We start from the raw sequence: 14,077 nt of genomic DNA, 5'->3' as shown, positions 1-14,077 counted from the left end.
TGTTGTACAACACATGCCCAAGTGCACACGTATGGGAACTGGGCCCTGACAAAACAATGAATTTCTTATAGGCATCATAATCAGTCTCTGTTCTAAAGAATGCCTTTTCCTGTAGGTAGGTGGGCTCTGGGCTTCCAAATGCCCAGTCGTCAAGAGAGTGGCATCTAAGAACTCCAGAGCCTGACCCCTGCCATTGAGGATGCTCACCCAAAGTTTCCTGAAAAGCAATCTCAGCTCATCATTGCAGAAAAGACCAGAAGTCTGTGAGTCAGTTGTCAAGACCCTGGTCCCTTGGTTTGTACTTGTCCTCAGCAAATCCCTTCCTGATCACAGACAAGGCCAATCTATGGCCCCTTAACCTGATGAAGACTGTGACTGGGGGATTTCTGAGGTCCCTTGAAGACTGAATGACTGAAAACATTCTTGGTTATTTTGTTGTTGTTGTTGTTGTTGTTTGGTTTGGGGAGGTATACCAGTCCTGTGGCTTGAACTTAGGGCATGGGTGCTGTCCCTGAGCTTTTTAGCTAGTGCTAGGCTAGTGTTCTACCACTTGAGCCACAGCTCCACTTCCAACTTGCTTTCCTTCTTCTCTCCTACTTCTTCTTCTCTCCTACTCTTCCTTCCCTCCTTTCCTTTCCTCCTCTCCATCTTTTCTTCTCTCTCTCTCTCTCTCATTCTCTCTCGCTTGCTCTCTTGCTTTCTTTTTGGTGGTTAACTGGAGATAGAGCAATGGACTTTTCTGTTTAGGCTGGCTTTGAGCCTTAATCCTCAAATCTCAGCCACCTGAGTAGCTAGGACTACAAACATAAGCCACTGGTGCCTAGTGCATTCTTGTTTTGACACCTTCAATCATTCATTGTTTCATTTTATTAGTTTTTTTAAGAGTGTAATGAACTCTAGTAAGTATACTGCCCACACCGAGAGAATGGCCTCTACCACAGCTCCTGTGTGCTCTTCTGCTCTTCCTCCATCCAGAAATATCCACCTTCTCTCCCCATTTTGCATGTCCTTGCTTTTTGTTGCTGTTTTTGATCCTCTGTTTGTGTTGGTTTTGCTTGCCTTGGGATTTTTCTTTTTAAGAAACAATTCATTCTAGGTGGTCTTCTGCAACATACTTTCCTTGACCCAGTACTATATTTTGGAGTGACATCCACATTAGGCATTGTTTATTTTCATTACAATATAATGCCCCACTGTCTGAATGTAAAACAGCATAGTTGAACATTCTGTCACTGGAAATGTGAGGTATCATCAGGTTTTTGCTATTTTGGATAATGAGGACAGGAATATCCTTATCCATGACCCTCCCCACCCTTCCTGTACGTCTACAAGACTTTCTTTTATAGCTGGAATAGAAGTTGCTGGATGATATAGCATACAAGGGTTCATTCACACTTAACATTGTCTCTTGTTTCCCGTTAAAAGTGTCTGCTTCCACCACCAGTCCATAAGAGTGCCTGTTTTCCATCGTGAACACTAGCATCATGTGTGCTGGTCTTCATCCTGTTAAACACTCTACAATGGCTACAGAGGCAAAGACTCAATTGATTGACCATTCACTGATGAGGTAAGGCCCCAAGTCCCACTTGCTGACCAGCCAGGGGCCAGGGTGGGAGACAAAGGTAGCCTTGAATAAAGCAGTAGACTGACAGGGGCAGCCTTTCCTTACCTGTCCTCATCATCCAGGACTGCATGGTTTCTCAGGCTGTTAGTACAGGCTGTGGGCTGGGCCTCCCTCTGGGTATGGAGGGAGAAGAAATGGGGTGTAGAAGAAGCCTGGAACACAGGCTAGGTGTGTGTGTGGGGGGGGGGGAGTTTCAGGTGATTACCTGTTAGTTGGGGATACAAGAGGTAGCTAACTATTGCTTTCAGAGAAGAATTGCTTTATTTCTTTAAGTCCCAGATTCCCTAGAGGCGAATGCAGAATGGAACAGGAAGCTCAGGGGCCCAATCAGCGAAGTTCTCACGGGACCCAGGGGCAGCACGACTTGCTTAGCATATCCAGAGTCCACCTATACTCCTCCAGAGGGAGTCCCTTCAGCCAGGGCCACCGAAAGAAGGGAGTGCAGAGAGCCACCAGGCAGGTGGCTGCATCAGACCCCCAGTGGCCCACGTTTGGATCTACACTGGCCTAACCTCCTCCACCTCTTCTTCCAGGGGCAAAGACACAGTAACCTCAGGGTGCAGGGAACCTGAGACAGCTGGTCTCCAGGGAAGCCCAGCGAGAGAAAGCGTGACGCTTCTCTTAAAGCAAGCGTGGCATCCCATTGCTTTGCGTCTCTTGGGGTGGGACAGTATGGGAAAAGGACTTGCCTGGCTTGATCTGGCCTTAGCTCCAGCTCTGACCCTTGGGGTCTGAGGGGAGGGTGGTAGCCCACAGCTGGATTCTCGGGGTTGCCAAAGTTTGGCTTTAGGGAGAAGCCCCTGCTGGGGCCAGCCTTGTGCCCTTGGGGGTTGTATATAAGAGGCCTTTGCCCTGTCTCAGGTAGGTGGGAGACTAGGTGGGTCTGAGGCTTCTCTTTCTGGTTTTAGATTTGATCCCTGGGAGAAAACACAGGTCTTGGGAGAATCCATCTGAGCTCTCACACATGGATCCTAGCTCTCTGCCGAGGCATCTCAGGAAGACAGAGGCTCTCTGGGACTGGATTACACCATTGGGAAAGGAGTGGGGGAGCCAAGCATTGGGTGTAATTGGTTGGGATTTGAAATCCAGAAAGCTGGATTTCAGTGTCTGGGAATGGGCTCTAAGATAAAGACTGAGCTTGAGTCTGGGTGGGCATCGCTGGTAGTACTCATGCCAGAGAAGACTCCATTTGCCTTTCTTTAAACCTTCTCCTTCAGTCCAAAGGCCAAGTTGAAGCCCGAGAAGAAACCAGGGCATGGGCCACGGAGCCACGGGGATGGTGGGGTACAGAAAGAAAAAGTAATCCCAGGCATTGTGGATTTTGAGATGATCCGTGATGCACTGAAGTCCCCCAAGGCCCAGACGCCCGGCACCTACCGCTTCGGTCGCCTCAGCCACCATTCTTTCTTCTCCCGGCACCATCCCCACCCTCAACGTATGACTCATATCCAAGGTAGGGCCAGGTCTGCAAGGTACAGCTGGGGGTGAAGGGAGGGGTGGGGAGGTCGGGGGGGGGGTGTCACCAACTGGCTTCATGATCCAAGGAGTATGTACTCCAGCCTGTTTCCAGGTAGGGCCCAGAGAATATGGGGCCTGGCCAGGGTCCCAAGGATGCCAAGTGACTACACCAGGATTGATTTGGTGGACAGATGAAAGCACAGGCTCCAAGGGTAATCAGGATACCCTAAAGGATTTCCTTCTCTGCCTGATTCCCCTGCTCTATAAATTGGATAAAGAAATAAACAGTGTCCCAGATCTGTGCTCTGCCTTCTGATTCAAGCCATTGATCCATTTACTGCAGCAGGTGTTTATGGGATGTGAACAGTTGCTGAGAGCCTGGAGTTCACGCCCCATCTGGGAGGGGTGTGATAGGCTAGGTGTGTAGGCTAGAGAGGCAAAATGACTAGCATTTCAAACAATGATCATGCAAAACCTGGCCATTAATGTGACATCTGAGCAAAGATTAAGCAAGGGCAGAAACCATGTAGATACCAGGGGCAAGGATGTCCCAGGCAGAGGATCAGCAAATAGGCCTGGATGTGTTGGAGGGATACCCAAGAAGCCCATGGTTTGCTGGAACAGAGTGAGGAAAGAGAGACAGGATTTGATGTCAGATCAGGTCACTGGTGTCACCATTATGTCACCTCAGCAAGTCATTGAAAAGTTGAGAGTACAGAAGTGATAGATGGGATAAATTTGAACAGGATCATCTTGGCCTCCTTTTGCTGTTGGCTGTTACTGAAGCAGTGGAAGAGCCCATGGTCCTTGTCTACAGTCACACAGAATGTAAAACCCATGGGACCTAGTGACTGATTGGAAGTGGATCATGGAGGCATAGCGATACCATGGCTTACTCTGAGTCACTGGGGAGCCACAGTGCCCTGACTGAGACTAGGAAGCTACCAATGGACAACAAGAAGAGGAAGAGCCAGAGAGCCAGTCCTGGGAGTGGGAGAAGTGGAATGCAAACTGGCCCATAGATGATAGGAGGAGGGACAAACATGACAGACATTCAAAGAGAGATGGGTGCTCCTGGGAAGATCACAGAGACATAAGAAAGAAGAACTTAGGGGCCATGCCTGGGTCCCCAAGATTGAGAGGTTGTGAGGATTGAAAGAAATCAACAAGGGAGACAAAGAGAGACCAGTGAGATAGGAGAACCAGCAGAATGAGTCCTGGGACCAAAAGGACTATTTTCAGGAAGGAGACAGCAGACATGCTCAGTTCCTAATGAGGTAAATTCTGAATGACTGCATCACAATTGCCCACACACTGGGTGGAAGGGGTTTTCATGTGGTAACTGCTCCCCTCCACCTCCAGGACCACAGACAGCAGAAAGTTCTGTTCAGAGTGTTCGGTTCACTCTCTCCCCCCATAACTCCAGCCAGGCCCCTTCCACCTTGGACCCTCACCTTTAACCCACCAGTCACTGCATACTTACACCTGCCCTCTCATAAAATGCCAGAAGGACTTGAAGACTAAGGTTCTAAGGCTCTGTGGAGGAGACTTTTGTCTCATTTCTGTTCTACTTGCTGGTGACCCTGAGCAGTCATTTCCCTGCTCATCCTTAGTGCCTGTGGATAAGGTGGTTGCTGCTCTAGGAGGTTGCAAAAGCCTCTTCCAGCTCCAATGATCCATAGGCTGCTGCTTCATGGAACAAAGGACCTAGAGTTCTCCCTGCCCACCCTGCCCCCTGCTTCTAGGATTCACCACTTCCCTGACTTACAGCCTCTGCCCCTCCACAGATCTCACTGGGAAACAGGTCTGCTGCGTCAAGGATGAGTTCTCTCTGATTCCCTGGTCTCGGTCTGCACTATTATCCAGCTATCTGATGGGGATGCCCACAGTCCCTGGGTCCATCGGGGACCCACAGTCCAATCGGAATCCCCGGCTTTCTACTGGTGGGTACCGGGACCATTCCCTTGTACAGGGCTTACACCTGTCCCCAGGTGCTGTGTGTGAGATGCCTGAAAAAAAAAAGATAATTGTTCTTAGATTGTGGGTCCCGTAGGCTGTCCCAGGGCAGCCTCATCTCTGTATTACTCCCTACCTTGTCCCCAGGTTCTAGCCCTTAGAAATGTGCCCTTGCTTGGATTTGAGCTGACTTTGGCAAGTCACATGACTGACAGATGCACAGGAATGACCCTTGTAATATTTAGTGACTTATAGGATCTAGCACCTACCAATCAGACCATGATCCATGATGCCGGATGGCCAGTGGAGGCCTTTGCCCTGCCAGGCACAACCTCTCTGCTACTGGGATATGGGAGAGTCAAGTTGGTGAGGGGCAGCCAGCATAGGGCAGAAAGATTTGGCTGACTGGCTGGCTGCAGAATGACTGGGGGGTGGCGGGGTAAGGGGAGAGAATGCATCTTACAAACAGATTCCTGATCTCCTGAATCTCAGGCCTGGCTCTAGGTACCTAAAAAGGGAAGAGATCAAACCACATCCAACTAGACACAAGCAGCCCAGTGATCATCTCCCAGAAATGTCATAGGCCCAACATCAGCACCTCCAGTATCAATGTCATTCCTAATCTTGCTCCCTCCAAGACACCCTTCTTGCTTTCCCCTAAGAATAGGGCAGGAAGACATGACAGGAAAAGTGCCTTTTCTACCTAGAGCCTTCCTTGCCCTCCCAACCCTGGTGCTACAGGGAGGGTGAGCAGGGCCCCCAGGACCTTGTACTCTCCTCTCAGAGACCTGGAAGAGGGAACTGAAGGAGCTGGCTTCTCGGGTGACTCTCTTCACGAAGGAGACTGAGCAGAAAAACAAAGAGGTAGGTGCAGAACAAAGGAGTCTTGGGCAACCAGAGTGGAGAAGCAGGCCTGGTTTCTCATTCCACTTTTCACTCTTCAGTGCTCTGAGTGACTCAACTAAGCTATGTAGCTACAGGTTTCTTAGCTTTAAAAATGAGGAGGAGAAGTGGTTCATACCTGTAAGTACAACTTCTTAGGAGTAGAAACTGGTAAGAATGAGGTAGATTCAAGGTCAGGCTAGACAAAAAGAAAAATATTTTAGTAACAACCCATCTCAGCAAATAATCCAGGTATAATGGTAATGTAATCTTTAATCCCAGCTATCTGGGAAGCTATAGGATTAAAGCCAGCTCTAGGCAAAAACTCCAGGTCCTATCTAAAAAATTAACTAACAAAAAATGGTAGAGCACCTGCCCAGCAAGCAAGAGGCTCTGAGTTCAACCCCAGTACTGAAGAAGAAAGAAAAAAAAAGAGAAGTAAGGTTAAGACTACAAGTGTTAACTGGAATTAAAGGGCAGGAAGCCTGGCTTCTCAGAGCAAAGAAAGAAGGCCAAGCAGTGAGGGACAGACCTAGGGAAAGCAGCACTAGGAATAAAGGTAGACTGTGGGGCCTTGGCACAGGATATATTATTTTCAGATCTCTGATAATAAGCTGGTTCCAGCCAGAAAGCAAGCTAAGCAAATGCAAGGCCCTGAGTTCAAAACTCCAGTTTGATCTATCTGTCTGCCTGTCTGTCTACCTACTTACCTACCTATTTATATGTTATCTGTCAATCATATATGTCTGACTGAGGGGAGCCGCAGCAGAAAAGCTCAATACCCAAAGACATTGATCCACATTCAACACTGAGATGCTGAATTGGGTGATGAGGGACAAGTAGAAGGAGGGACAAGTTGATGGGTGTGACCCAGCTTCCTCTTCCTCTTTTCCTTCCTCTTTTGCCTTCCCCCCTTCCTTTCACTGGCTCCTAGAATTGGTGCGACTTTTATTCCAACAGCAACAAGAGCCTCCTCTGAGGGAGCATGGAGCAAAGTACTCGGCTGAGACAGGTCGACTCATTCCTGCTTCCACTCGCACTCTCCAGCGCCGCAGCTTCCGCCAGGGCCAGCGGAGCCATCTTTTGAACAATGATGGACACCCGGCCTCTGTCCTGCATGACCAGGAACTACTGGTAAGATCCAGTCTAGGGTCAGAGGCTATAGCTGTCACTGTCCCCCTGACTCCTAGCTCTCCCAACTTAGCACCCTTCCAAACAGCTTTAGGGTATGGCTGCTCCAGGTACACTGAGACTTGTAACTGTAAGACAGGAAGACCCTGGTCTGGGATCAGCAGCCTGGGCTCCAGTCCCCTCTGCCTCTAAAGGAGCCTGTGTCCACTGATCTCTTTCTATGTAAGTCCTTCCTCAGTGGGCCTTAATCTGTCCAAACTATGAGTGTAAGCACATTACCATGGAGGCTCATACCAGCTAAAGCACCTGATGTTAATCAGGGAGCATAATGGAGGACTGAGACGCTCAGAGGTGAAGATTTTGCCCAGTGAGCTCTCAGACTGCACCCCAAGAGACTGCACCCTGCAGCCTGCCAGGCCAGTCCCAGCCTGTTTTCCCACCTTTGCCAGTGTTTCATCAGAGCACAGACCCCACCTCCTCCACTCTTGAGTGTCCCCATCAAGACCTCATTCTCGTAGACTAGGGATTGGCAGTTCCTGAGCTGGCATCCCCACTGCCTGCCTGAAGGATCCAGTGATGCAGATAGAGCAGACAGAGCCCAGAAGGCTCATCCCACTGATGGGGAGATTGAAAACCTGCCCCCATGGAATTGTGTGACCCAGGTCTCCCTTGACAAGGAGTAACATAGCCAGGACTAGAACCAATACTTTCTCCACTGTAGGGCGGTCTCACTGCGCCTGGAATTAGGTTCTCAGGTCCGGTGGGGAGGGGGCCCAGGGAAGGTAAGTAGGATGCTGAGTATAGACAAGGGCTAAGGGGCACACCAGGGTGGGTGGGTGTTGAGGGTGAGGGTTGGCACCCAAACAGGTGCTGGGGAGTGACCCAACCTAGTTTCCACTCTACCAAGGATAAGTTCCTAAGGTAGAGTTCTCACCCTACCCAGGCTTGCTGGAGCTCCTCCAGGTCCTGGGAAGAATGATTGCTCAATGCCACTTTTCTAGGATTCCAGGGGTTCTACCTTCCAACGTGGGCTCCAATTCCAGTCCTTCCAGACTACTATAGGCACAGCCAACAGCAGCAACCTGGCCTAGGAAACCTCTATAGGCCATTCAAGACAGAGCAGGATCATTTCCAGATGCTAACTGATTGGAGGCTGCAGGAGAAATGGAACCCGGAAGTAGGAAAGAAGCTAAAGGCTGAGGAAACAGCCAGAAATTGAGACTACCCACTGCTCTGCAGAATGGAGCCCTATATTGGGCAGCTTGCAAAACACCCCAGCCCTCAGGCTGCCCACTGGGAGTTCCCTATCTCTTTGCCGACGTCTCCAGACTTTTGGAGTTCCAGGATGGGGAAGCCTAAAGAAGACCCTTAAACGCCTAACCCTAAAGACTTAGGCATGGGAGACAATGAGTCTCTGAGGAGATGACTGGCTTGCTCTGACTTTGCCTTTCCAGTGAGAGGCTTTGGGGATACAATCAGCCCAAGTAGGCTCCAAGAGAGGAGTCTATGTGCCTCATGTCTGAGCCTTAATTCTGCCAGCAAGTTCCTGCTAGGGGTCTTTCTCATTTGAGGGCTCAGCTTCATTACCTGTCTAGAAAGGAAGTCTAGACTTCCTGTAGGACTGTTGGGGGAGAAAGCCCTCCATACAATGCAACACCCCACACAGAGTGGAGACTAGGGCCAGTTTAGCCAAGCATGTGGCTCTGGGAGCTCACTTTCAGGGTATGAGCTCTTGGTGTCCATAAACTTGGTGTCTGCAGTCCTGGCAGGAGTATGCCATGGTCACACTGACCCCAGATGTCCTCCTGCCCACAGATCCTGGAGCTTCTGTGTCAGATTCTGCAGACAGATTCTCTAAGTGCCATTCAGTTCTGGCTGCTTTACGCTCCCTCGAAGGGTAAGGACACCTCATGGCTCCTTCCCCAAGTGGAGTCTGCCAAGACCCGGTCCTTGTTTTCTTTTTTGTTGTTTTTCTGGCCCTTGTTTTCTGATTCTCAAGGACTCAGATGTCTCTTGGTTTTCACACAAGGACCTTCCTTCCTTCTCCATTTTGGATATCTTTTGTCCAGCTGGACAACTTCACTGCTCTCTCGTACCTCAATCCCACTGATGGATTTCTATGGCCCTGCTCCTTGGAGGGACCCCTCCTTCATGTGGATGTGAGGACTAGGCATTGGGAAAAGTGAAAGCCAATGACTGTACCTAGAAGACACAATCCCTCTTCTGCTACTGTGGGAATCACTCATGCACATGCGTGCACATGCGCACACAAGTGCAAACTGGAGGCTATGGGTGTATGCATAAGAATACATGAATACACAGAGTGAACAAGGAGGAACAAGGGGAAGAGGAAAGAAGGAGGAGGAAGGAAGAGAAGGGGAGGAAAGAAAAGGATAAGGAGGAACAAAAAAAAAGGAAGTTTTCCAAAGGCAGCCAGTAGGCAGCCAGTGGCTGCAGTAGGCAGAATGAGGACAGAACAAGGTGCACATATTCTTGAGTGGCGGGAAGAGTGTGGAAGGGCTGGGTACTCTCTTCACAGAGACTGGGAACACTCTGGGACCCTCCTGAGAGAACCTGTGGGCAGAATGTGAGGTGGATAGAGAGAGCTGCTCTTTAGCTGGAGGCCCTGTTTGGACTCAAGTCTCATCTAAGGTCAGCAAGTGGGTAGAGGCTGAGGATTCTGTGCTGTGCTTTCAGAAAAAGACGTTGCTCTGGGGCTCCTACAAACTGCAGTAGCTCAACTCCTCCCTCAACCCTTAATGTCCATTCCGGAAGAGAAGCTCCTAAATCAGCTCCAAGAAGTTCAAGAGCCTCAAGAAAACCTGCAGGCATCCTACAGGTAGGCTTTGCAACCTTCACCTGCCTTTCTGTTCCCAGGACCGTTCTCTCAGGGTCAAGCATTTATCCTCAGATGAAAGCCCTCTGGACCCAGAGATGGGGGTGCTAGTCTCAGCTGGGCTAGGCTGGGCTGACCAAGGCTATCCTGGATGGAGCAGGAGCCCCAGTACTGTCTCCTCACCACTACCCCAAGTCTGCTCGCCAAAGACCCACACTGTCAGACTAGACCCCTGCCTGCTGATGGAGAGGTGTTAGTTGTAACAAGACAGGGCTGGATATGTTCATCTAACTCTCCGCAAGTTTTTGGTGCATGAACACAGTTAGGAGACAGCATCCAGCACAAGCTAGGCAAGTTAAAGGATTTTATGTGCCCCAGATGGCTAGAGGGGAAACGGGTTGATTCTGACTATGAAAGGCCTTCAAGACAGGTGGATAGAGACTGCCTGATGCCAAGAGAGCCAGTACTGACACTGCTGGGAAGCCCATATATTTGTATATTAACAGCCCCACTGAGACAGTACTAACTCCATCTTATAGATGAGAAACCTGTGGCTCAGGAATGATCGAGTGACCAACCCAAGGTCACCTGGCTGGTCAGTGGAAGAGCTGGGATTTGACCTGTCTGACCCACAGTCTAGACTCACTCAAAGAACTAACTGGTTAAAAGAGCAATAGCTCAACAGGTACAATGCAATCTGAGCATGCACAAGGTGCTAGGCTCAAAAAGGTCCCTGGTGACTGTAATATGCCAATATGCAGGTAAAACTTGGGGTGGGGGGCGGTCTGTATTTCTAACAAATCACCCAAGTATTTCTGGCAGAGTTTGGGAAACATTGATAAAGTGGGGTGGGATTTTTTTGTTCTTTTTGTTAGGCGGTAGTATATTTTATTTGTTTATTTGTGCCAGTTCTGGAGCTTGAACTCAGGACTTGGGGCACTGTCCCTTAGCTTTTGCTTTCAAAGCTAATGCTCTACCACTTGAGACACAGATCTACTTCTGACTTCTTGGTGGTTAATTGGAAATAAGCCTTATGGACTTTCCTGCTCAGGCTGGCTTTGAATAATGATACTTAGATTTCAGCCTCCTGAGTAGCTAGGATTACAGGCATGAGCCACTATCTCCTGGCAACTGATAAGGTTTTTAGGAGCAAACGAGAAGATGAAAAAAGTCCTGGAACTAGGAAGTGGGAATTCCCCAGGTAACAACAAGGAGGTCAAGAATGAACACCCTATAAACAATGCGAAGTTTGGGGTGGCTAAAGAGGTATGGGTTTGGAGAGCAGAAGCAGGAGTAGGGAAAGTGGCTTAAGGTTGTTTTTGGATTTGTGTTTTTTCCAGTACTGGGGTTTGAACTCTAGGGCTCAGCTTTTTTTTCCTTTTCTTACGACTGTTGCTCTACCACTTGAGACATGCCTCCACTTTTGGCATTTTTACTGGTTAATTGGATATGAGTCTCTCAGATTTTTCTACCTGGCTGTCTTTGAACAGCAATCATCAGATCTCATCCTCAAGTTGCTAGGATTACAGGTGTGAGCCACTGGCATCCAATGTGGCTTAGGTTTTAAAAGATGTAGTCTTGATTCTCTTTTCTTCCTGGAGAGGAGTGGCATAGTGATGAAAACAGTTATCACTGTCACCTTGGACAACCCACCCCTGTGTGCCAGCCTCCCTTTCACCCTCTCTCCAAAACCCACTCCCAGACTTGTAGAGAGTATGACAGGACTAGGCCATGTAAAACCCCATACAAGCTAGAATATGACTCACACTTAGCTGCAGGCCTCTTCTAGAGGCAGAGGCTCTATCTTCTCCAGGCAGATGGAAGGCTGTCCCCTGCCTGACAGGGGAACCAAGGGACAAGCAAGGAGCTGTGGAGGAAGGCTGTAACAGTCACAATCCCTCACAGCTCCAAGGGCAGGAAGGCTTTGCTTTCCAGAAGCCTGGGGTGACCCCTCGCCTTGCCCTGGAGAAGGCAACTGACCATACTTGTACCACCTGCCACCCCCTAGTTATGGGCAATCCTGATGTCACAAGCCTCTCTTTTGTATCTGATTGTAGTCTTTCCCAAAAGAAGGCCAAGATACCACCAACCCTCAAAAGCGAAAATCCAGGTAAGCTCCTGTGCCTGGGCCATTCTGAGGCTTACTGGTGCCCAGTCCAGCTGGGTCCCTCAGGGGATTTAAGGCAACTTAGAGATGTGTTCCCAACTGAGGAAGCTGGTCCATTCACCCATCCATTCATTCATTCAACAAATACTTATTGAGTACCTACTGGGTGCTGGGCTCTGGGAAAGATTGAGACAAGTCTGTATCAAGAAACTAACAGGAAGCTATAGAGGATTACCCATAAAACCACTAAGAGGAAGGCTGTAGGGAAAGTAAGACAGGTGGATATGGCAGGTGGGGAGGGCACTCAGTGAGGGAGGTCCCAGCCCTGATGTGTCCAGCAAGAGTCCACAAGCAAAGATCCACCTGCCTGGTTTGTTAGTAGAAGAGCCAACAGGCAAGAGTGGTCAGGACTTTGTGGGTTGGGGACAGTAATGAAAGGTGGCATAATACAGGTGGTGAGGAGCCAGACAGCCTGTGGGGAAAGGAAGGAGGGTGGTACCATGCAGAGGGCCTGGGATGCACTGGAGGGTTATGAAGGAAATGTGTCTCTGTGGACACTGTGTTGAGTTGAGCATGGAATGGGAGGGGGACAAGAAGGGTTGAGGAAGCTGCAGGAGGCCACTGCAGACACCCTGGTGCCTTAGACCAGAATGGATATGTGGTGTGGGGAATGAGGCATAGGGAAGAGAAGATGGAAAATTGGCAGTAGACACACAGGGTCCTGGGTGCCCGAGGGACACCTGGCTTGGAGTAGACATTTCATTGATCTTCATGACCTAGATGAGAATGAAGGAGGAGGGCACTGAGGTGCAGAGAAGGGGATCAGCTTGTATCTAGGACCCCAGAAAGGTGAGGGCTGAAACTGGCCTTGATTTTCCATCTGGTATCACAATATAACAGAAGAAGTGGTCTGCAAGGAGCTGAGTGAGGCAGCTCCTCTTCTCCTGCCCATGGTCTTTCCCTCCTCCCAGAGTACATTGGAAAAGCCCAAGTCCTCAAGATACATAATGAGGACACAGAAGCAAGGGCAGCTAAGCCAAAGGCACAGAAGAGCAAGGAAGCCTAGCCTGCCTGATTCAGAAGCTGCCCCTGAACTACATAGGCTCCCGACCCACCACCTCCACAGCAAAGAATGCTAAATAAAACCCTGTCTTCCAGCAGTAGTGGCTTTGCTTGTGTTGTTTGTTCTGGAAGGAGGGAGGGACTGAAATCATGAAGCAAGTCCTGGTGAATCGCTCACAATGAACCCATGCCTGGCTCCAGAATCTGATTATAACCACTGTATTCTACTGCCTCAGAAAACAGCAACCAGGGCTGGGAATGTGGCTTAGCCGTAGAGTGCTTGCCTAGCATGCATGAAGTCCTGGATTCAATTCCTCAGCACCACATAAATAGAAAAAGCCAGAAGTGACGCTATGGCTCAAGTAGTAAAGTGCTAGCCTTGAGCAAAAAGAAGCCAGGGGCAGTGCTTAGGCCCTGAGTTCAAGCCCCAGGACTGGCAAAACAAAACGAAACAAAAAACAGCAACCCTCACTGGGTAAGTGCCAGTGGCTCACACCTGTAATCCTAGCTACTCAGGAGGCTGAGATCTGGGGATTATGGTTTGAGGCCAGCCCAGGCAGGAAAGTCTGTGAGACTCTTATCTCCAATAGACTACTCAAAAAAATAAAAATAATAAAGCTAGAAGTGGCTTTATCGTTACTCAAGTGGTAAGCAAAAGAAGCTCAGGCAGTGTCCAGGTCCAGAGTTCAAACCCCAGGACTGGCAGGGAGAAAACACAGCAACCCTCACCCAAAGTTGTAGGTGTGTTTCTGAAAATGGCAAAATAGTGATGGGCAAAGTAAAGGATGATGACATGGCCATCTGTGGCTCCTAGCTCCTATTCTGCAGATCTAGTTGATGTGCCCAGTAGACGTGGCTCCATGGGTTGGCTCCATTCTACTCATATCACTGCACCACCTCATATTCAATCACAGGAATTCTGCCTCTCTGTTCTTCCCAGCCACTCCATTCACACTAACCTTTTCAATGTAACAGATCACTGAAGTGGATAGGCCATGGTGGCTCACGCCTGTAATCCTAG

General features: G+C 49.4%; 1 protein-coding gene across 1 annotated transcript; it reads left to right on the top strand.

The window, feature by feature from the left end:
* The first annotated feature begins 1,520 nt into the window (after positions 1-1,520).
* Tbata (thymus, brain and testes associated) lies at positions 1,521-13,060 on the top strand. The gene is made up of 9 exons (XM_048336587.1): positions 1,521-1,567; positions 2,842-3,077; positions 4,870-5,025; positions 5,823-5,908; positions 6,881-7,054; positions 8,867-8,948; positions 9,749-9,890; positions 11,945-11,997; positions 12,966-13,060. Exons 1-9 carry the CDS (start codon positions 1,521-1,523, stop codon positions 13,058-13,060), a joined length of 1,071 nt encoding a protein of 356 aa, XP_048192544.1.
* The last annotated feature ends 1,017 nt before the right edge of the window (positions 13,061-14,077 follow it).

This window comes from Perognathus longimembris, chromosome 2 (assembly GCF_023159225.1).
Source record: "Perognathus longimembris pacificus isolate PPM17 chromosome 2, ASM2315922v1, whole genome shotgun sequence".
Lineage (NCBI taxonomy): Eukaryota > Metazoa > Chordata > Mammalia > Rodentia > Heteromyidae > Perognathus > Perognathus longimembris.
This window is presented reverse-complemented; position numbering and strand designations above follow the sequence as displayed.